General features: G+C 59.4%; 2 protein-coding genes across 5 annotated transcripts; both read right to left on the bottom strand.

Annotated features, from left to right (window-relative positions):
* Positions 1–454: 454 nt before the first annotated feature.
* On the bottom strand, positions 455–10,145 carry AMDHD2 (amidohydrolase domain containing 2). 4 transcript variants are annotated; one of them, XM_026484975.4, is made up of 11 exons: positions 9,935–10,145; positions 9,628–9,764; positions 9,410–9,549; positions 3,440–3,494; positions 3,052–3,264; positions 2,881–2,969; positions 2,647–2,791; positions 2,466–2,573; positions 2,220–2,288; positions 1,111–1,212; positions 455–672 (listed from the first exon to the last, which is right to left on the bottom strand). In XM_026484975.4, exons 1-11 carry the CDS (start codon positions 10,015–10,017, stop codon positions 584–586), a joined length of 1,230 nt encoding a protein of 409 aa, XP_026340760.1. In that variant the 5' UTR covers positions 10,018–10,145; the 3' UTR covers positions 455–583. The 4 variants fall into 4 exon arrangements, 2 of the variants coding, with proteins under 2 accessions (XP_026340760.1, XP_057170779.1); XM_057314796.1 differs by lacking the exon at positions 1,111–1,212 and having other exon boundaries at positions 9,935–10,127; XR_008960275.1 differs by lacking the exon at positions 1,111–1,212 and having other exon boundaries at positions 603–672; positions 2,220–2,311; positions 9,935–10,127.
* A 128-nt stretch (positions 10,146–10,273) lies between these two features.
* ATP6V0C (ATPase H+ transporting V0 subunit c) lies at positions 10,274–15,715 on the bottom strand. The gene is made up of 3 exons (XM_026485033.4): positions 15,474–15,715; positions 11,170–11,353; positions 10,274–11,026 (listed from the first exon to the last, which is right to left on the bottom strand). Exons 1-3 carry the CDS (start codon positions 15,550–15,552, stop codon positions 10,822–10,824), a joined length of 468 nt encoding a protein of 155 aa, XP_026340818.1. The 5' UTR covers positions 15,553–15,715; the 3' UTR covers positions 10,274–10,821.
* Between the last annotated feature and the right edge of the window lie 5,005 nt (positions 15,716–20,720).

Below are 20,720 nucleotides of genomic sequence, written 5' to 3'. Positions count from 1 at the left end.
TTGCCCGCCCAGGTCAAAAGGGTGCAGAAAGTGAGCCCCTGGGACATCCTCATGCAGCAGCCTCCAAACCCTCCTTGCTGCTCACCTGAGGCCTCTCCTGCACCCAGCTCCTCCAGCCCCAGCTCCTAACTTGTCTCCACCACCAGTTCTCTCCTTGTTTACCCTTTCCCTCGGTCCCCTGACACGTGAGCTTCTGAAGCTGTCTGCACCCACTGTCCCCAAGCCCCTTCCTGTCCACTTTGCAACAACCCAGGGCTTCCCCTCCCTCCCTCCATTTCCAACCAGCATGGCTGCCTGTGGGTCCGCAGGCCTCAGAAACGTGTGCCACAGAGAGGGCCCCGGCAGAGCTGGGATGAGCCAGAATCCACTCCTATTCCCACCTCCCCACCCCACCCCAGAGAGCCACCCAGGGGACGGCGCCCTGCTTTGAAGCAACACTCGGAGACCAGACAAGTCCCTGCCGGCGCACGTTTATCCAGCTGGGGCAGGGCACCCACTCGCTCCCTGGAGACCAGCTCCTCCACAGTTCAGCCCTGACTGTGTCCAGCTAAGGCTGGGCATCCTTTCCAGCGGTGGTCCTCGGTCACTGCCTGGCCTCCTCCGCCTGCCACACCAACTCGCCTGAGATGTAGGTGGCCCGCACGTGGAGTGAGTCATCGAGCACCACGAAGTCTGGGTCAGAGGCGGGCAGTGAGGCGGCGGCAGGGACAGGCCCACTGCCACCCCCACCGCACGCCCAGGAGCTTCAGCACCCGTAAGAGAAGCTCTGTTCCCATGCCCCCCCACCCACCCACCCAGGAGCTGGTGGGGAAACTGAAGCCTGCAACACGATTTGGGCAGAGCACCCAAACCATTGCAGGCTAGCCAAGGTCCTGGAACCAGTATTCCTGGCAGTAGGGTACAAGGGACAAAGGCCCTGGCAGCCCCTCACCTGGCCTTTATCTCATATGCCAGAAAGTCTGGCCTGATGGGAAAAGGGGCCTGGGCTGAGGCTGGGGGCTGGTCAAGGCCACCTGGGCACAGGGAAGATTCCACCTGCCCTGGCACTGTCCCAAGTCCCCAAGAGCTCCCAAGTCTTCAGCGGCCCGGGTGCCTGCATCAGGCCCTGACCTGCATCAGCCCCGAAGTCCAGGGTCCCCTTGTGCTTCTCCAGCCCCAGCAGCTGAGCGGGGTGCAGGGACGCAGCCTCCAGGGCCAATTCCACACTGCAGCCTGCTCAAGGGGACACAACTGGGTAATTATCCCCCATCCCTAGCTCTGCCAGCATCCCCTCCCCCACCCAGCCCCAAAGCTCCAAGGCCTAGGAACTGGGGAGGGGAGACATCCCAGGCCTCTGCAGCAGGGTGACAAAGCTCTGCCTTCCCCCAAGTTTGAGGACACCACTGGGTACCCTTTTCCTGCTCGCTCACCCACCCCAGCCCAGCAGGCCTCCCCTCCTCAAGAACAGATGGCTCTGGACCCAAAGGCCTGTAGGCCATTCCTCCTTTGGGGTCCCAGAAGAGCACCCCCACAAAGAAGCACTAGCCTGGGGATCGATGATGCCACCTGCCCTTGCCTTTCTATCCCTGCTGCCCCTTGAGAGATCACATGACTAAACCCCATTCTTTCTGTTCCCCACATCACCCCCCAGCTGCCAGGCCAAAGCCATTTCCCACCTCCTGGCCTGTCTCCCTGCAGCTCTAAGCAGCACACTGAACCCCAGCACCCCCCAGCTGACACCCCAGCCCCAGGGCACTACCAAGAATCCCACAGGGCCTGGCCAACCACAGCCTCTGCCAAACACCCCCTCCTACCTCCCCCACAACAGCACCACCCTTAAGAAGCCTGGAGCATGGCTCTGACCCCCCCACCTCATCTCCCTAGCTCTGGACCCATGAGCCCACAGGGTCCAAGACCAAAGCCCTTCCTGTGGGTGAGGCAAGGTCCTATTCTCCTCTTGGGTGCCACGGCTTCACTACCATCACCCTGGGTCCCAGCCGTCTGCCTGCCACCGTCTTACCCTGCCCAGGAGCTCCCCATAGGGGAACCTCGGCCACATTCCTGGTGCTTGTCCCCTGGGAATTCCACCAGACAAGGGATGTGGGTGCAAGACTCCAGTGGTCTCCATGCTTCCCTCCCCCTTCTCTCAGGTGAAACTTCCACCCTACACACCCACACACCCACACACACACACCCACACACACAGGTGCACACACCCCCCCCACGCCAGCCTCACTGACCTGTGGCCTGCAGGAAATGCCGGACACACACGTCCATCGGGGCTATGCTGCCACTCAGTGTCTTGGTGCCTTGAGAGCAGAGAGGGCAGGCTCTGGGGGACCAGAGGCCACCAGGGACGTGGTGGGGGTTGGGCAGTGGGCTGGTGGGGGGCCAGCTATCAGAGAACACCTAGATGCTTGCATCCCATGAGAGGCCAAGGGGCTGTTCTCGTTGGGGCAGTCGGCAGGGACGAGAAGGTCGCTCACCTGCCACGTAGGCTGTCAGCCCATCTACTTCCACTTCCTGCTGCCCCAGTGTGTGACGGCCATTGCCCAAGCCCAGGGCGGGAACAGCGTCGGTGACCAACACCAGCCCTGCGGGAGGAAGGGGCCTTAGAACTACCCCGTGGTGTCCTCCCGGCTGCTCCCAGCCTGCCCTGCCACTCACCCTGGGGATGGGCCCGGTGGGCGATGCGCAGGGCAGCAGGATTGGTGTGCGTGCCGTCGGCAATCATCCCGTAGAAGATGTGGCGGCCTGGTGGCAGCCGGTCACTGGTCAGGAGCCCCACAATCCCTGGGTCACGGTGGTGGAACTGGGCATGGATAGGAGGGGACAGCTGAGCGATGGCAGGAGCCCTCGTGCCCACCCGCCCACCCGCGGGACTTGGGGGGGGGGACTCACAGGCAGCATGGCGTTGAAGAGGTGGGTGATGAAGGTGGCCCCACACTGCACAGCTTCCTCTGCGGCCTGCAGGTCGGCCACCGAGTGTCCTGCATGGGGGACCTGGACTCAAAACACACACCCAGCCCAGGACCCCCATCTGGGCCCAACCCTGGAGCCGGCCCCCCTCACCTAGGGACACACAGATGCCACGGGCCGCCAGTGCCCGTATCACCTCTCGGCTCCGGCCCAGCTCGGGGGCCAGCGTCACAATGCGGACGTTGTCCAGGGGCCCGTAGGTGGCCAGCACATCGTGGAAGGCGTTGGCCTCAAAGGAGCGCAGGTGGGCTTCGGGGTGTGCACCTCGCTTCTCCCGGCTGATGAATGGGCCCTCCAGGTGCACCCCTGGGGGGAGGGGAGTGGATGACCCCAGCACGCCTCCGGCCCTGCAGCCCCCACCCTGGCCCCTGTCACCTGCCCGACCGCCACCCCCAGTTGGGCCTGTGGAGGGGGAGGGGCTGCCAACAGGTTCCCGAGGAGCCTCCCAGGGCAGGGGCAGGGAGAGGGGTCAGCCACTCACCGAGGACCCCTGCCCCATGGGGACCACCACTCTTCACAGGGATCTGAGGAAGGACCTGGGGGGAACCAGCTGTTAAAGCCCTGCCCCCTATGGCCCAGCGCCCAGAGGTCAGAGCCCAGCCACGGTCAGAGATCAGCCCCCGATGGCCTTCCCTCAGGTATCATTAGGAAGTCAAAGGCCCCCAACTGTGGTCAGGGAAAGCACAGCACTTGGAACCACCAGCACGCAGAGGAGCAGGAGACGCACTCAGCTGCCTGCAAGGACCAGGAGAGGAGGAAAGTGCTCCTGCTCGGAGGGCAAGCACGTGGGCAGAAGGGAACCCCACTGCCCTGGCTCCTCCAGGAGGCCCCAGTCCAGGCAGCAGCTGGGACACGGTGGTTGGCATGCTCAAAGGGTCTGGACCCGGCCCTGGCTGCCCAGCTGCAGGACCAGAAGCGCAGCCAGAGGCAGGTGGACGGTGTGCACTCCAGGCAGGGCGAGTGCAGCAGCAGCGGCTCAGAGGCCAGAGAGCCAGGTGCAGACGGGGCTGGGGGCTCAGGCATCGACGGCACGGCCCTGCCTGCCTGAGCCGAACACCATCGGGAAGGTCACTTGTGCGAAACAGGCGCTCACATGACCCATCTCGGAAGCAGACAGGCACGCAGGCGTCCCAGCCCACACCTCCCTCAGGAAGGAACGTGGAGAAGGAAGTGGAAAGGGGGCCCTGCAGGACAGCAGAGTCCGGGGCTGAGCTGCTGCGTGGATATGCCCTCCAGAGCTCCCTCCGCCCGGACCAGATAGGAGGAGGCTGAAACCCCGCATGGCGCGCAAGACGCAAGAAGAGCCGAAGTGCCCGGGGAGGCTGAGGAGCGGACGCGGGCAGATGCGGGCTGTGGTGGACACGCCCAGGACACGGCCGCGGCACCGCAACAGCCCCACTGTCCTGGGCCCTGGCCACACCTCATGCCTTGAGAAGTGGGGGGACCACAACAGAGACCTCATCACAGACTAGCTGTGTCCCCGAATGTGCCCAGCAAACACTTGGAGAAGTAAACCAGGAGGTCTCCAGGTGAGAGGTGGGTCGAGGTACGTGCACCCAGCAATTACGTGGAAGTTTATACTCTTCACACGCTCAGCATGGAGCCAGTGAGGTCTGTCCCCACTGACCAGGGACCTCGACTAAGGGCCTCCAGGAAGCCTCCACAGGCTTGGGGCTCCTGCCTGATCTCAAACAGAGCCGATAACCGAGGCTCAGCAGCAGCTTGGGGAAGCCTCCGAGGAGACACAGGACAGACAGAGCAGGGCCGGCGGGCACAGGAGGACATGTGAGGAGAGGTCTTGCACCAATGAGACAAGAACGGAGCGTCAGCAGGAAACATTCCCAGAAAGCAGGCAAGCCCTTCCAAGTTAAAGCTACGTGAGCGGTGAAGTAAAAAACCCAAGAGAAGAACTGCAGGATAACAACAGAGCAAACAGCCAGAAAGCAGAGTCAGAGAAGAATTAGAGAATCCATCCAGGAGGCCCAGCAGTGGAATGATGGCTCCCAGGAGACGACAGACAGACGCAGCAGAAAATCACAAAGAAGTTACACCAGACAAACAAAAAAACTGAAAACCAGACTTGAGATGGCTAGGCCGTGGGGCCAGCCAGCACTACGGATGACCTCCCCCAGGCCCCACCATGTCCCCCTCAGGCTTCAGAACCCAGGGCCAAAGGGAAGGTTCCACAAGCCTCCAGAGGAAAGAAATCAATCACGCACGAAGTATCAGAGGTGGGTGGCTTCTGACTTCTCAGCAGCAACCCTGGCGGTTAAAGGAGAATACAGCAATGCCTCTAAAATTCTAGAGTAAAGTCACTTCTTTTTCTTTTTAAAGATTTTATTTATTTATTCGACAGAGACAGAGATAGCCAGCGAGAGAGGGAACACAAGCAGGGGGAGTGGGAGAGGAAGAAGCAGGCTCCCAGTGGAGGAGCCCGATATGGGGCTCGATCCCATAACGCCGGGACCACGCCCTGAGCCGAAGGCAGACGCTTAACGACTGAGCCACCCAGGCGCCCCTAGAGTAAAGTCACTTCTAACACAGATTCGTAACCCAATCAAGACAGTAAAAACAGGGGCGCCTGGGTGGCTCAGTCGGTTGAGCGTCTGACTCTTGATTTCGGCTCAGGTCATGGTCTTGAGGTCGTGAGATCGAGCCCTGTGTCGGGCTCTGTGCTCAGTGGGGAGTTTGCTTGGGATTCTTTCCCTCTCCCTCTGCCTCACTTGCTCTCTAAATTAAATAAATAAATCTTAAAAAAAGAGAGAAAAAGCAAAAACATTTTCAGGCCTTCAAGATCTCTAAAACTCACCCTCCTGTGACCCCTTCCTCCAGCAGAAGCTGGCCAACGTGCCCCAAAGCGCAGGCATAAACCAGCAAAGAGGAAGACCCAGGATGTGGGACGGAGGCCCAGCAGCAAGATGACAGGGGACCCCCCCAGGTGAGGGGAAGGGCGCTGCCAGGACAGCTCAGCCCAGGGAGGCCAGCAGCCAGTGCTGGGAAATGGGTCCCAGAGGCTGTAGCAGGAAGGTGACGCTGATGGAGCGCCTGGCACATCCAGATGTCCTGAAAGGAGAAGGAGCTACTGGCAAGAAGCCCGGAGCTGAGACACGAGATAAACAGAGCAAAGAGCAGGAATTCCAAAGAAAACAGAGCAGCCAGGTAAGAAAATGGGACCACGTGGAGTCTCCTTCACCCAGTCCTGCCGACTGACCTCCAAGACTGCAGGCGTCTCTGTGGGGAGGACGGGTGGTCCTCTCTCCTCACTGGGAAGCAGACACGCACATACACGGCCCTACATGGAGACATGCAGGAGGAGTCCCAGCATGTACTTAGAGACAGAAGAGCGAATTCCAAGAATCAGCTGAGCTGAAAGGGATGGTCTCTAGATGGGAGCCAGTGGGGGCAAAGGGCTGCCGGCTTTCCCAACAAGCCACGGATAGGTGTAAGTCCACTGAAGTTTAAAAAAAAGAAGATAAGATAATGCTTGAGTTTTTCTAGAACAGACTGTTTCCCCTGAAACGGGTGGGCATGCATGTCAGAGGCTGGGCAGCCCTGGGACACGTCCTCTAGACCCCTTGCCTTCAGCCCGCCCATCTGTAGAGAGGATAGCTCGAGGCCTGCTGCCCACATTCCACCAGGAGACCCTATTGTGATGAATGTCAGGTTCTGTCCTAAAGCTTTCTCTAAAGTCTTCTGAGGGAGCCCAGCACCAGACACAAGGTTCTTGTTAGATGAGGGGGGAGGGGAGTACCTCAACCCAAGGGGTGGATGGGATCGTGGGTGAATCCTTAGATGCCTGTCTTTGCAGGGAAGACACCGTGTGGCACATTCTAGGAGGTTCTGCACAGGGTCTCCCCTGGGAATGACACACAGGGAGAGGGGACCTGATCAATGCTGTGCCCATCGCTGGCTGTTCTCCCCACCTGGGCTCACATGTGCCACTCCTACCCCCGTAACCTCCAAGTCTCAGATTCAGAACTCAAAGTCCAAACAAGCCACTCAGGGTTTACTTCACGCTTCAAAACAAAACGAAGTTTTACAAGGAAAAACTAGAGAACGCTAAGTGGGGAGAATAGCATAAACGACAGCACGGAGATAGAGAAAATGAGGCCTGTTCCAGGCAGGAAAACAGAGGGAAAGGTCAAAGGACAGAGGGCGTGTAGGGCCAGAAGCAAAGGTCTGCCTGCCTCCTGAGGAGGTAACTAGATCTTGGTGAAGCAGATGATGGACTTGAAGCCGAGAACAATGCAGTCACATCTTCCTCTTCGAAGAGTATCAAAGCGTTAAGGCTAGAGGAGACCGCAGAAAAGGACCAGGTAGTCTCAGTGGACCAGAACATGATGACAAAGGATCTGGGTAACTTCTGACAAAGTGCCAATCCAGTTCTGCCCAGTGCAAGCCAGCCCTGGAAGAAGGTGGGTGGATGGGGGTGGGAAGATATCCCAGTGAACAGTCCTGTAGCTTCTAAGATGATACCGGAATCAAATTTTCACATTCACTGCCCTCCACGACTTTACTTTCTGCTTGCCCTTCAACCTGCAAGTGTTTATGGTGGGTGACAAGTACTAGCAAGACAACATAAGCTAAAAGTCCCCATGTCCAGAAACCCCCTGTCCTAAAGAAAAGGACCTCACAGGGACGCCTGGGTGGCTGAGTCAGTGAAGCGTCCGCCTTCGGCTCAGGTCATGATCTCAGGGTCCTGGGATCGAGTCCTGCATCGGGCTCCCTCCTCAGAAGGGAGCCTGTTTCTCCCTCTGCCTCTACTGTTTCCCCTGCTTGTGCTCCCTTGCTGCCAAATAAATAAATAAAATCTTAAAAACAAAAAAAAGATAAAAAAACCTCACCATCTGTGTGGTGATGGTCAGATGTGCTGTGGAAGGCGTGGGCGCTATATGACTGCACAGCAGAGCCGAAGAGCCATGGCTTCAAAGAGGAAACAGAACAAGGCTACGGCCTTCGAGGCAGAGGGCTTGGAGACAGAGACAGAACAGCCTAGAATGGCTGGAATGTGCCTAGGGAGAGGACAGAGGCTCAAGCAGGGAGGGAGGAAATGCTCAGAAGGCTGGGTTTACCCTGAGGATAAAAGGGAAGTGGGGGGTGAGTGAGGCACTGAGCCTCACCCTGTACCTCAGGAAGGCCCCTGTGGCAGGACTCAGAGCAGGGACAGCCATTAGGAGACTAAGGAACAGTCACTAAGCCTCACTGGTGGGGCCCAGGAAGGGGGAGGACAAAGAACATGGAGGCAATAAAGTGGGCATGCTCGTAGCTTCCAAGCAGGGGAAAGCATGGACCGATGACCAGGAGAGAAAACGCAGAACCAGATGCTGGTTTCCAGCAGCAAGGGGAGCTTAGTTTTTAACATCTGACTCTGTGATGGGAGGCCTGCGGGAAATTTCCAGAAAGACATCCACAGCTGACAGTTTATCAAGTGCTTAATACAGACCACGCACAGTGCTGAGTGCCCTGACCCCAAGACACGGACACAGTCGTCATTCTCAATTTAGACTTGAGAAAAGAGACTCAGAAAAAAGTAAAGGCTGTCTCGTGCCCCCCAGCTGACAGATGAAGTTAAGGGGCCCACACCAAACCCAAAGCCCACACCCGACCTCCCCAAACACCCAGCTTGGACTGTGTGTCCACACACCCATGAAGGACCCCACGACAGGCAATGTGATCCATCGTTACAGTAAGGAGCCTGTGCTGGAGAAAACCGCCACAATGGAACAAAGATGAGGGACCACAGCACAACTGCCAACTTCCTAAACTCAACTCCCGTAAGGGAACAGCCACGCTTTTCCAAAAGTCGTTAAACATCAAGCAGTCCAGAGGCACGAGGAATACAGTCTGCTCTCCAATGGTTCAGGAAGAAAGAACATATGTGCATGCAGAGAAAAAAAACCTCAACGATAAAACAAGGTCAAGAATAAAACCAGAGAACCCAAGGGAAAAATAAACAGGTTTCAGGAGAACGTGGGGATAGACAGAAGGAAGAAGTGGAAGGGTGTGGGGTAGACAAGAGCAGCACCGGAGAACGCACTGGGGCGGCTGTGCTTCTGTCTGGAACGTACATTCGCTGGAGTCACAGAGCACAGACAGGTTAGAGGGGATAAGCCTGAAGAGCAACTATGTGGCAATCAGCAAGTCCCAGCAACCGGTTCTGGAGCCTGAAAGAAGCCAGAGGGCAGCGCGGAACGGACGCATAGCCGGGTTAAACACTCAGAGAACAGAAAGGAAGTCCTATCAGACAGCTGCAGAGATGGGGAGACTCTGCAGGTGGGGGATCTCCCAAATGAGAAAGCCTAGGGGCAGGACCCTGGGCCCCCATGGAAGGAGGCCAGCAGGTGAGGCCAGACGCTCAGGCTAAGCGGTGTCTGTGGGAGCATGGATTTGAAAAATAAAGCGCTAGTGTTCCCGGAGACCCCCTTCCTTGAGACTGAGAGACCGACCTCACCTTGTGATAAACCTCTGGTGGTGAGGTGACCAAGGTGGGGCAGAAGGAGGTGACTCCATGCGACAAGATCCTCTGAGCCACCAGGGCGACCCCCGAACCCACGTCCTCCGTGGCCTGAGAGAAGTCAACGCCAAATCCACCTACGGCCACAAAAAAGAAGGTCGCACGGTGCCCAGACCACTTTGTCTGGGTCCCCACCCCCGAGCCCTAGACCGCACCGTTGATCTGCACGTCGATGAAGCCGGGCGCCAGGATGCAGCCCCCGCAGTCCCGCTGCTCATCCGCCACTCGCCGCTCCTCAAAAAACAGCTTCTCTGGGTCCAGAATGCGGCCTTCGCGCACCCACAGATCCTCCCTGCAGCCAGAGCCAGGCGGGTCAGGGGCTAAGAACGCCTACCCCGCACGGACCCTGAGTCCCACCCAAGCAGCTCCCGGCCCCGCGCCCCGCTCCGGAGCAGCGCCCGGCCCCGCGCCCTGCACCGGAGCAGCTCCCGGCCCCGCGCCCCACCCGGCCCCGGCCCCCACCTGAGCAGCGCCCGGCCTCGCAGGATGCGGCAGTTGGTGAACTGGAGCACCGGGGCCCGCGCCTCGTCCTGCCCGCCGCGCATTGTGAGCTACCCGAGGCCAACCGAGCGGGCGGCGCCCGGAGCCCCGCAGCCGAAGCCCGCTACCCGCGCACCCGGCCGACTGCGGGCCGCGGAGCTCGGCCGCACCCACGTGACCCTCAGCTGACTGAGGCGTGTCACGTGATCGGCACGTCCACGTGACCCAGCAGCCCACGTGACCAAGGCACCCCTCCGTCTGCCTTGACGCCGCGGGCCCCTTCTCCCCGGCCCCGCCCCACACAAGCGGTCCACACAGGCGTCCAGTCACAACCGAGAACTTTATTGGACACGGCTCGGCTCGGGGCCTGACAGGCCCAGCGCACTGGCCCCGCGGCCCCAGCAGCCGGGGCTGGAGGAGGGTGGTTCCATCCAACCAGTCTCCGAGCAAACGGTAACCCCACAAGGCAACACTACCTAAGATTACTATATAGTTGGGAGACGGAGGGCTGCTCCACAGACGTATGAACAGATCAAATCTTTATAAATAAACATCCAGTGAAGAGAAAATGACGACTCTAATTCATCCTTATACACAGAGCACTCTAGGGCAGATGAGTGGGGGCGGCAGAGGCCTGCATCCTCACTGGTCGGGGGCCTGGATGGGTAATGAGTGGGCCCAGATGTCCACGGCACGGGGCGGGCGGGGGCAAGGCCAGGGTAACAGACGACGGGCACTAGGACACTGCGCATTTACAAGACCAACTACTGGGGGGGCAGCTGCCCCGTGCATGTGTGTCAGGCTGTTCGTTTTGGAATGAGGGGATGGTCTTTACATCATATTCTGTGGCTGGTGCGCTCGGAGCGGGGCTACTTTGTGGAGAGGATGAGGGCAACGATGAGCCCGTAGAGGCCGAGCACCTCGGCGAAGATGAGGATCAGGATCATGCCCACAAATAGCCGGGGCTGCTGGGCTGTGCCACGCACACCAGCGTCCCCCACAATGCCAATGGCAAAGCCAGCCGCCAGCCCACTCAGGCCCACACTCAGGCCAGCACCCAGTTGGAGGAAACTCCTGGGGGAGAGAGGACACAGGAGAAACGTTAGCCACCTGCAGGGTTAGCCACACGCCCCACGCCCCCTCTCCCACCCTCCCGGCCCTGTGCAGTGGCCTGACCCCAGGCAGGGCAGGACAGACAGGAGGGACCCAGCACTCACCTGTAGAGGCTGATGCCATCATTCAGGGAATTAGCGATGAGGACTGCCACCACCAGCCCATAGATGGCGATGATACCAGCCATGACCACTGGAATGATGGACTTCATGATCAGTTCTGGCCGCATGACGGACATGGCTGCAATGCCGGTGCCACTCTTGGCTGTACCATAGGCGGCACCCAGGGCTGTGGGGAGGGTGGGGGAAAGCAAAGTCAGCTCAGAGCATTGTGGGCCAGATCCTGGGAGTAGCTCTGGCACAGCTGAGGGACACCCTAAGTTATCACAAAGGGGACATGAAGTTGGCACCCAGCCAGGGGCAGGAGGTGGCCCTAAGGGGCAACAGCCCCAGCTTGGCACATAATGAACCCAGGTACTCTCTTTCTCCACCAGAGGCCCTTACAGCTGTCTGGCCTATCCGGGCTCCTGCTCTGCTGTGAAACGTCGTCCCTATCTCCCAGGGAGCCTTTGTGCAGCTGCCTGCGGCCTACAAGGTGGAGCTGTGACTGGTCTAGAAGCCCAGTCACATGGAGAAACGGGCAACTGGGCTGTTCATGCCTTGCTGAAGATTCTGGACGTTTTTTTTTTTTAACCACCTGGAGTCCTGAACATTCAGGTCAGAAACGGCCTGGCAAAGCACCAGGTAACCACATCTCAGCAGCCCAAACGTCAGGCCAGGATCAACCTGTCTGCCATGGGGCTCCGCCCAGGGACAACATGCTGGAAGAGCCTCATTGCACACATGGCCTGACCACAGAGTCAGGGGAAGCTGGCCTAGCAAGTCCTATCTCAGGCCAGGGCTTTTCCAACTCCCCGTCACTCTAGGTCCTCCGAGAGGGCTCGAATCTGTTGTCAACAGGCTGAGTGCATTCTCAGCCACACCGCAGGCCCGGATCCTCAAGTCTGGAAAGAATCCTCTCTAAATAACCGGAGTAAAAAGGGCGAGCCAAGGACAGGACAGGGCACAGGGAACCACCACCCAGGCAGACCCTCCAGAAGCACCCCTGCAGGCAGAGGCCGTGAGCTCCCAGAAGCCTTGATGCCCTACAGCCTCCAGGAATGGGGGTGGGGGGAAACTCTAGGGTGGCCTGTCTCCTCTGATGCTGCTTCTCCTCCCTCTTGCTAGGCAGGGTGTGCTGCCTTCCTGAAAGTTCCCCTCTCCTGGACTCAAAGTCTAGAGTAACTTTTGCACAGAACAGAACCCCAGGGGGCCCAGGTGGCTCTTCTGACTCTTGCCCCCAGGATCTCACTGCACTACTTGAGCTGAGGTTAACATGGCTCAGCGATGGAAAAGACCAGGACAATCCCAACGATTTTTCTGCACGTTTTATTCACCTATTTGGGCCACAAAAAATGACTACTCTCCATGCTCATCACCAAGCAGTGAGGAGGTCCAAAGAGCTCTAGCTTCCCAGGACTCCAAGCCTGGTGAGGACACACATGGCACCTCCAAGCACAGTAACATGTTCCAGAAGAGTAGGGAGGCTGGGGGGCGGGGGTCTGGGGAAGGACTCCATAGAGAAAATGACGCAGGGTAAGGTGTGAGTGAGCAAAAAGGATTGCTGACAGCACGAACAGAGACATCCACCAACGTGGCAGCAGACTGGGAGCTACCAGAAAGAGGAAAGAGGTAAGGGTGGGAGCAGAGGGACCTGTACTGCCTCTGCCACTCCGTCCCAAAGGCACCCAACATCACCACGCCTAGGCACTCGGCACCATCAACCCACGGGTCAGGACTGGTCTTCATGAAGCTTTTCCGGAACTCTCCTGGTCGCAGTGCATTTTGGGGGCTCCTACTGCAGGCCCAGCACCACATCAGGCTGTGTCACATGCATGCAAGGGGCCAGCGCCATGCCCGTTACTCAAGTGGGAGAGCACCGGTGATGTGTGGCACTGAGTGAGAAACTGATTACTGGGAAGTCAGCATCCCAGGCACCAGGGCACTGCCACATGTGGAAAAGTGAGCTGGGCTCTTCTCCAGGAGGTGGCAGGAAGACCGTGTGGCTGGGGGTGGGGAGGCAACAAGACAAACAAAGGGAAGAAACAGGGCTGACCATGAGGGAAAAGCAGCCTGGCCTGGGCAGCAGCAGGTATCCAAGGGCCTGGATGCTAGCTCTGGAGACCAAGCCCGACGAGGTCCCAGATGGAGCAAAGGACAAAAAAAGAATGCAATCAGGAGGCAGTCCCAGGAACAAAACACCAAAGGCAGGGTGCCCGCCAGCAGGGAGGAAGTCAAAGAGATTACGGAAAAGGAGCAACCCACCAGCCTGTGGAAGAGTTGATGAAGAAAGAATCTGCAGGACTTTTGTCACAAGAAAAAAGGGGAAGCAGGAAAGGAGATTGGGCCCACAGGAGCAGGCAGCACCAATCCTCAGGGGCCCGGGGCAACCAAAAAAAGCCCTAGACCACTGATACCCAGTTCTCAGTAACTTCCAGAGACCTGCTTTTGGGTCAGGCTCCATCTGAAAGTATCAAGTTAAGTTCTAGGAGAGGAAGAGATGTACCTGGAGGCAGGCCAGGAGCTGGGTACAGAAAAAGGGTAGGGGCAAACTCAGGGCTTCAGAACAAGCAATGACAGCCAGAACTCAAGGAATTCTGGGGCAGGAATGTCCTGCTGTTCATTGATGTTCCCCTGTGCCTGGCACATAGTAGGAGCTCAATCAAGATTCGCTGAATGAATGAATGAATGACAACCACAAGTAACCCACAGGTGGCCAGGCAAAGGAGAATCTCTTTAGGCATCCTGGAAACAAAGAGCAGAAAAGGCTGGAATGGAGGGAGTTACAGCAGCCTGTTCAGAAGTGCTGGAAAGTAGGCAGCCCCTAAAGATGTGGAAAGAGCAGGCGCTGGCTATGAGGGAAGGGGAAGTCCAGACCACTTCTCCCACCACAAATGACCCCTTACTTGCACGTGATGGGAAGGGCAGGGCAGGGCTCACTCAGCAACTCATGACTGGCAGACAGGCCCAGGCAGAGGGAGGCCTTCAAAAGAGCAGGAGATCCCAGGCCCCTACCCCACAAGTGTTTACAGTCAGCAGACACTGTTTGGAGTTCAAACCCTCCCTGTACTCGCATAGGGAGCCTCCCCAGTCCACCAGGTAGGGTGGGGCAGGGTGGAGTCATCAAAACCAAAAACCAGACCTACCCAAGAAAGCCCAGAGGAGACCAGGTCAGACCAGTCTACAGGGCTGTAGCGGGACTAGGACTAACCTTCCTGGGTCCCACATTCCTGGGCCTGGCCCACGTGCCCTTCTTCCAGACAGGCCTATTTTCACTGAATTCGACACCCCATGACCATCAAGACCCAACTTCAAAAGAAAGGTGCTATCAAGAACCTGGAAGGCCCCTTCTCTTTACCTAGAGGAGTCCTCCCAATTTTGGGCCTCAGGAAAAGGAAGTCATTCATTCTTTCATTCATTCATTCAGGCCTGAACTAGAAGACTCCCTCCTAAGGACGAAGACCCTATCCCCTCAATGCTGATACTTCATGCCACCCTCTCACTCACCCAGACGTAGACTCTTGGCAAGTGTGCACACACACAGTGTTGTTGCTGGCCTGCCTCCCAGACACCCATCCTTCGCCCTTAGCCCGTCTGGACCCCCACCCCATTCCACACAATTCCACCCCTAGGTTCCTGCCAGCTCTTAGGATCAACCCCTCAGCCCGGTTTTCCCAAGCAATCCACACATCCCACAAGACTATTGGGAAAGAGTGACAGGCCCTAACTAGAAGCACCTGCCTCTGGGAAAGACCCACTTGACCCCCGCCGCGGGGGGCGGGGACGGGCCGCCACAAGGGCTGTAAGGGCGAGAGCTGTGTACCCCGAAGGGGAGAGACAGCACCTCATCAATTCCCTGCCCCCACCTCCGCCGAACAGGGCCGGCCCCGCGTCGGGGGAGCATTCCGAGGTGTGATGTCACACCTGCCCGCAGGATGGGGGAGGGGGTTGCGGAGCAGGCGCAGGACCGCGCGCCCCCACCCCAGCCTCCCTCCCGCCTCTCCTAGGGCTAAGATGGCAGCGGCGCCGCCGCCCCACCCCCGCACCCATACCGACAGGGGCAGGGCTGCCGGCTATCGATCCTCGGAAGACCCCTGGGACGCGCACCCCGGCCCAGCCCGCAGGCCCTGCGCACCACAGCCCTTGGGGCCCCGACCCCCGCCCGCTGTCATGTGAGTCCCGGGACCCCCCCAACAGCTCGGAATTACATCAGCGTGACGTCACACACCGAACCCTGGGGAGATGCGGGCATGAGCCCCGCGCGCCCCGGCGCCCCCAGCCTCCCGGGTCCCTCCTGCCGCGGCGCTCACCGCTGAAGACCATGGCGGCCGAGGCGCCCATGACCGCGAAAAAGGAGGCGTACTCGGGGCCGCTCTTGGCCTCGGACATGTCTGCGGGTGGGGAGAGGGCGAACTCAGCGAGCAGAGGACGGGACGGGCACGACGAGCGAGCACGGGCAGAGTAGTCTGGCGGCTGCGAAGGCGACCCTGCCCGTCAGCCGCTGCGCTCTAAATACCAGCACCGCAGAACAAAATGGCGGCCGTGGCCTCGTCACATGACCCGGGCCCCGCCCCTGAGGGCCATACCACTTCGCGCCGGCGGGGGGCGCCTCGGCTTGGGGACGGCCTAGCGGTCCTCTGACCGCCCCCGCACTATGCCTCCGCCCGACCGGCCCCGACACAGGCGTTCCGCCCCATCTCGGCCTCCGCGGATGCGGGGCCGGGAGCTAGTAGCCTCACACTCCATGGCATTGGGCTCGTCCGGCTCCGGAGCGGGGGCGGGGCGGTGGTCCTTCATATTAGCATACGAGGCGGGGCCTGGGCGCCCCGCCTCCTCTGCGCCTGCGCGCCGCTAGCTGGTGTTGGGATCCAGTGCGGCTTTGCTTTACGTTCGCGGTGTGGCGTCGGCCGCGGGCTTCTCACGGCCTTCCCCCAGGGACCCGAGACTGAGGTGTCCCCGGGACGTCTTCATACTTTCTGGAGCGCTCCGAGGGTTCGAGCAGACGGAGCGGAAATCCCAAGTCCAGGGCGCCGGCCTGTTCGGCTCCAGCCCCTAGGAGAGCCCCCACCCACCTGTGAGCTCCTGGCCTCTGCTCGCTTCCCTCCTGTGCCCCCGGGGTCGCCCCACCCCGACCCTGTCCTCAGTTTCCTCCAGACACAGAGCCCCCAGCTCCCGACCCAGCTGTCGGTGCCTCCTCTCCTGGCTTCTGAGGAAAAGGAGCCCCTCCCCCGTATCTGTCCCCTCCCTTGATCGGGGACCCACACTTAAGTTGCGGGGCTGTCTCTGCCCCTCGAGGTGTAGGCGTGACTGGTTTGAAGCCCTGTCGGTGTTGCGACCTGTGGATGCTTCTCCAGATTTCTGCACGTTCTGGGATCCATTTCTTCCAGCCTGTGCTCGCGCAAAGCTGGCCCCTGCAAGGCCGCATTTATTTCTGGAGGAGCGGCCAGTGGTTCCCTCCCACCCCAGCACGCAGCTTGGCCTGGGGCTGAAACTGTCCTGAGGGTTACCGGCACCCGGACTGGCTGCCTTATCTCTGGTTCCCTTTGCCCTTTTGTCTCCTGCTTTGAGAACTGGGTGGCTGCCACCAGGTCCTTGGTCTCCCTTGAGCTCCTGGCCCTCTCCCCAAATGTCCTGGGTGGCAGCCTTGTCCACGGGGGCAGTGGGGTCACCACCCCTGCCTAGCCCTCCCACTGGCCTCAGCCCTACCTTACACAGGAACCTTCTTCATGTCCTCCTCCCTGAGGCGAGGCCAGGTCTTCCATCTTCTGAACTGGCAGCCCACGGGTGTCTGGTCTGTCCTGTTTCAAAAGGGAGGAGGCTGCCATACCACTAGAGGCCTCCCCACCTTCTTCTGCCGCCCTCTTCCTTGTCCCAGACTCTGACTTCTGGGAAGAGAAATCTTCACTCCTCGTCTGCACCTCACCTGCCCTCCCTTCCAGCCCCTTGCCTTTGCCAAGGTCATCTGTGACTGCCATTTCTCTAAGCCGAGGGACATTTGCCAGGCTGAGTGGGCCTCTTTGCCGCATGGCCCGCTGCCCACCTCACCACACCCTCCTCCCTCTCTCTCCAGCTCACCTCCTACAGCCCTTACACTCTCATTCCTTCTTCCTGGGGGCACGGGGAGGAGTAAGGACAGGCCCAGGCCCTGCAGCCTCAGCCTCACGTCTGTCCTGGTATTCCCAGGGTTCCCCTGCCCCACCCCACCCCAGGGCAATCATGTCCTCCATCTCACATCATTCTGTCCCTCACCTGCCCCTCTCCAGCCCTGATGGCCCTCTGAGCTAGCTGCCCACAGGCCTGGCCACTCACCGCCGCAGGCATTGAGGACCCAGGGCCAGGGGAGCCCAGGCCAGGGAGCCAGTGCTGGCTGGGGGACTGTGTGCAGAGGGAGACTTCAGACCAAAGAAGGGGGGCAGGGTACCCTACCGTCAGGAAGCAGCACAGTCAAAAACACAGAGGTGGGCAGAGCACACAAGCCCAGTGTGGCTGAAATCCTAAGACTCAGGGAGACATTTCCCTCCTTGGGCTTGGGGAGCAGGTCAGCTGTGCTCACTGTCCTCTCATTTTCTATGCCGTGTGAGAGGTCACACTGGGTCTCTGATGGGGCTGCTGACACCTCAAACCAGCATGTCTCAAACTGAGCTCACCCCACCCCCACCTTCCATTCTGTTCCACACTGTTATTTCCATTTTGGGCAAAAGACACAACCATCCACCCAACTGCTCGCACCAGCAGCCTTGAGTCACGCCACTGCTCACTCCTCGTTACTCACCGAGCCCTGAGATCCTGCAGCTTCCTGCTCCTAGCTCTGCCCCCACCCTGTCCCTGCGCTGCCCTCTGACTGGGCCTTCATTGCTGGCTGGGGTCTCCTCACAGCCTCTAACATGGTTGGCCTGCTCAGTCTTAACCTCCCTCCCCCCAGTGCATTCTTCACCCTGAAGCCAGAGGATCTAACTGGCACATCTGACCAGCTACTCCATTCCTGGACTCCTTCAACGTCTTTCTGTCACAGGCTGGACCCTTTGGTGGTCCCCTCCCCTCCATCCCCATCACCGCCCCCCCTTCATTCTGCCCCCTCCTCACCTGTGTCCTTGAGCCTGTGGCTCTCTTTGCACCAGCTACTCTCCTTCCCTTCTTGTTTAGGGAGTTCTACTCGAGCTTTAGAGCACCACCACCTCCAGGAAGCCCTCCTAATCTCTCTTCCTCCCTTCTCAGACCCCTCCTTCATCCCTCACACTCCATTATTACCTTTTTTTTTTTTTACTCAATACCTCCTCTACTGAGGGTCCCTGTGCATCTTTTACTGTATCTCTGACCCCTGGTAGAATGCCTGGCACATACAGCTAATGGTAGGCCAGCCGTGTCCTAAGCATTTTTAGGGTATTATATAATCTTCATAAAGACACTTTGAGGAAGTTATCACCATGACTCTCATTTTGTGGACAAGGAAATGGGCCTAGGAGGGTCAAACGTCTTGCCCTGGTCAACCTGCTAGGGAGAAGTGGAATTTAAACTCTGACTCCCAGCGGGGCTGAGCCCGTGTGGCTTACGACACCGCCTTGTCTCCTACAGGAGGGCTCGGGGAGCATCCAGTGACCAGTGATGGGGCCAGGAGGGACCCAGGGTACCTCCCCCTTGGCCTTCCAGCACCAGGCAGGCCTGGGCGAGGGGGTGTGGTGTGTGATGAGGGACAAACGCCTCTGCCTTCCCCCTCACAGCTGGGTCCCCAGCTGGAAATCATACCATTGTGAGACCCAGGCCCGCCTGCTCCCTAGCAGGTTCTCAGGGTGCCCGTAAGGGGCATCATGTGCCCTGGAGCCTCCGTCCGGTCTGGGCTCATTCAGGGTTTACCTCCACCAGCCAGCGTTTGCAACTGCCTTCAATCTTGAGCCCTCCATCTAACACTTACTGCGTACCTACTGTGTGCGGGCACCAAGCTAGGCTCTGGGATACGAAATCGAGGAAGAGGGCTCTTACCCTGCAGCAGTTTGCAGTCCGGGGGTGGGGGGGCTGGATGTGCAGATGATACATCCCAGTGCCGCACCAGAACTGTGGTTACTAGACAGAGATGATACAGAAGAGGGGTGGGACCAGGTAGCTTGGACGGCCCCTGAGGGGTGGTCTCTGAACAAGGTCCTCACAGATGAAGGGGGTCTGGAGCAGGGGAGAGCCTGCAGCCAGTGTGTCCTTAACTCACAGCCCATCGCAAGCACGGAACTCAGCTGCTGGATGCAAGCAGGTGCTCACGTGTCAGGGTGGACAGTCCCTGAGCTGGGGTTAAGGGACGAGCAGGAGGCTGAAGAAGGGTACGTGGGTGCATTCCCTGAACACGGCTGCAGGCGCTAACCGCGGGGACCCCTGGGGGCTGCGGGGGGAAGATCTCCCACGAGGACACTGCGTTGACCCTCTTGCAGGTGCACCCTTCACCTTGTCAGAACCCGTCAGACGGGAAGTACTGGGAAGCAAGTGCTGGACGGGCATGGGTTTCCTTTCGGGGTGTGAGACATCATGGAACTAGAGGGAATGGTGGCGCACCGTGGATGTGCCAAATGCCCCCGAGCCGCTCACTGCCAAAGGGTTAGGCTCCACGTTGAAAAAGGCAAAACGAAGCACTTCCATGGCAGGGAAGGGGGCGGATGTGAGCTGGGCCACCAGCATCCTGGACCAGGCCCACAGAGGGGCCTGCTGAGGGCAGGTACTGGCGGGCGCAGGAGTGGGGGTGGGCAGGCTGAGCTCCGTGCAGACAAGGGTCACTGGTCACCACAGCCAATGCCGCTGCAGGAGGCAGGCATCTGAAGGCTACTGCTCTGTGCCCAGGGCCGCCCCTCCCCAGGGAACAGGCCAATGTCACTGTCTCGAGGTCAATCACAAAATGACGCTAAAGAGTGCTTACAGTAAATTGTGGCTGCAGGGAGTTTGGGGGGCACCTGCCAACCATGGGCCCCAGAAATGCTCACTGCTGCAGGAGAGCAGCGCACCCATCTCCCCTCCAGAATCGCCCTGCACAGGACAGCAGCACAGGGGCTGACAGGCTCAAGGGGGGGAGGGGCGCTGGTTCCAGGGCCTCAGGGAAAGCGTCCTGGGGCCGGAGCACCCCAGCTACTGAGGGTGGGGAACTCCGGCCCGGCCACAGGCCTGTGTCAAGGCCCCGAGGCAGCAGAGGAACCGAAAAACAGCCTGCCCCAGAGAAAGCCAGCCCTGGGGGCCGACACAAACCTGGGCCAGGCCACCCCGGGGTGGGGCAGCAGGAAGCGGCCAAGGAGAACCAGAGTGTTGTAGGGGGCCCCACAGAGGAATAGGGAGCGGCAGGGAAAAGGGTGCCGCCTACAGTGTGAGGAAGATAAGAGAGAAGCAGTTTCCCAGAACAGGCAGAGCCCACGGCTGCCCCAGGAGGGGTGGAGGGGTGGAGGGGCTCCGGCAGCAGGGTCCAGCACCGGGAGGAGTCCTGCCAGGATGGGCATCTGCCCGGTTGCAGAGAAAACGGGTCTTGTGGTTTGTGGTTTTCTATAGAGGATATCGGCACACCCAATTAAAACGCTAGGTATTCGGGAAGACAT

This window comes from Ursus arctos, unplaced genomic scaffold, assembly GCF_023065955.2.
Source record: "Ursus arctos isolate Adak ecotype North America unplaced genomic scaffold, UrsArc2.0 scaffold_2, whole genome shotgun sequence".
Classification (NCBI taxonomy): domain Eukaryota; kingdom Metazoa; phylum Chordata; class Mammalia; order Carnivora; family Ursidae; genus Ursus; species Ursus arctos.
The sequence above is the reverse complement of the archived record's forward strand: the minus strand, read 5'-3'. Positions and strand labels throughout refer to the sequence as shown.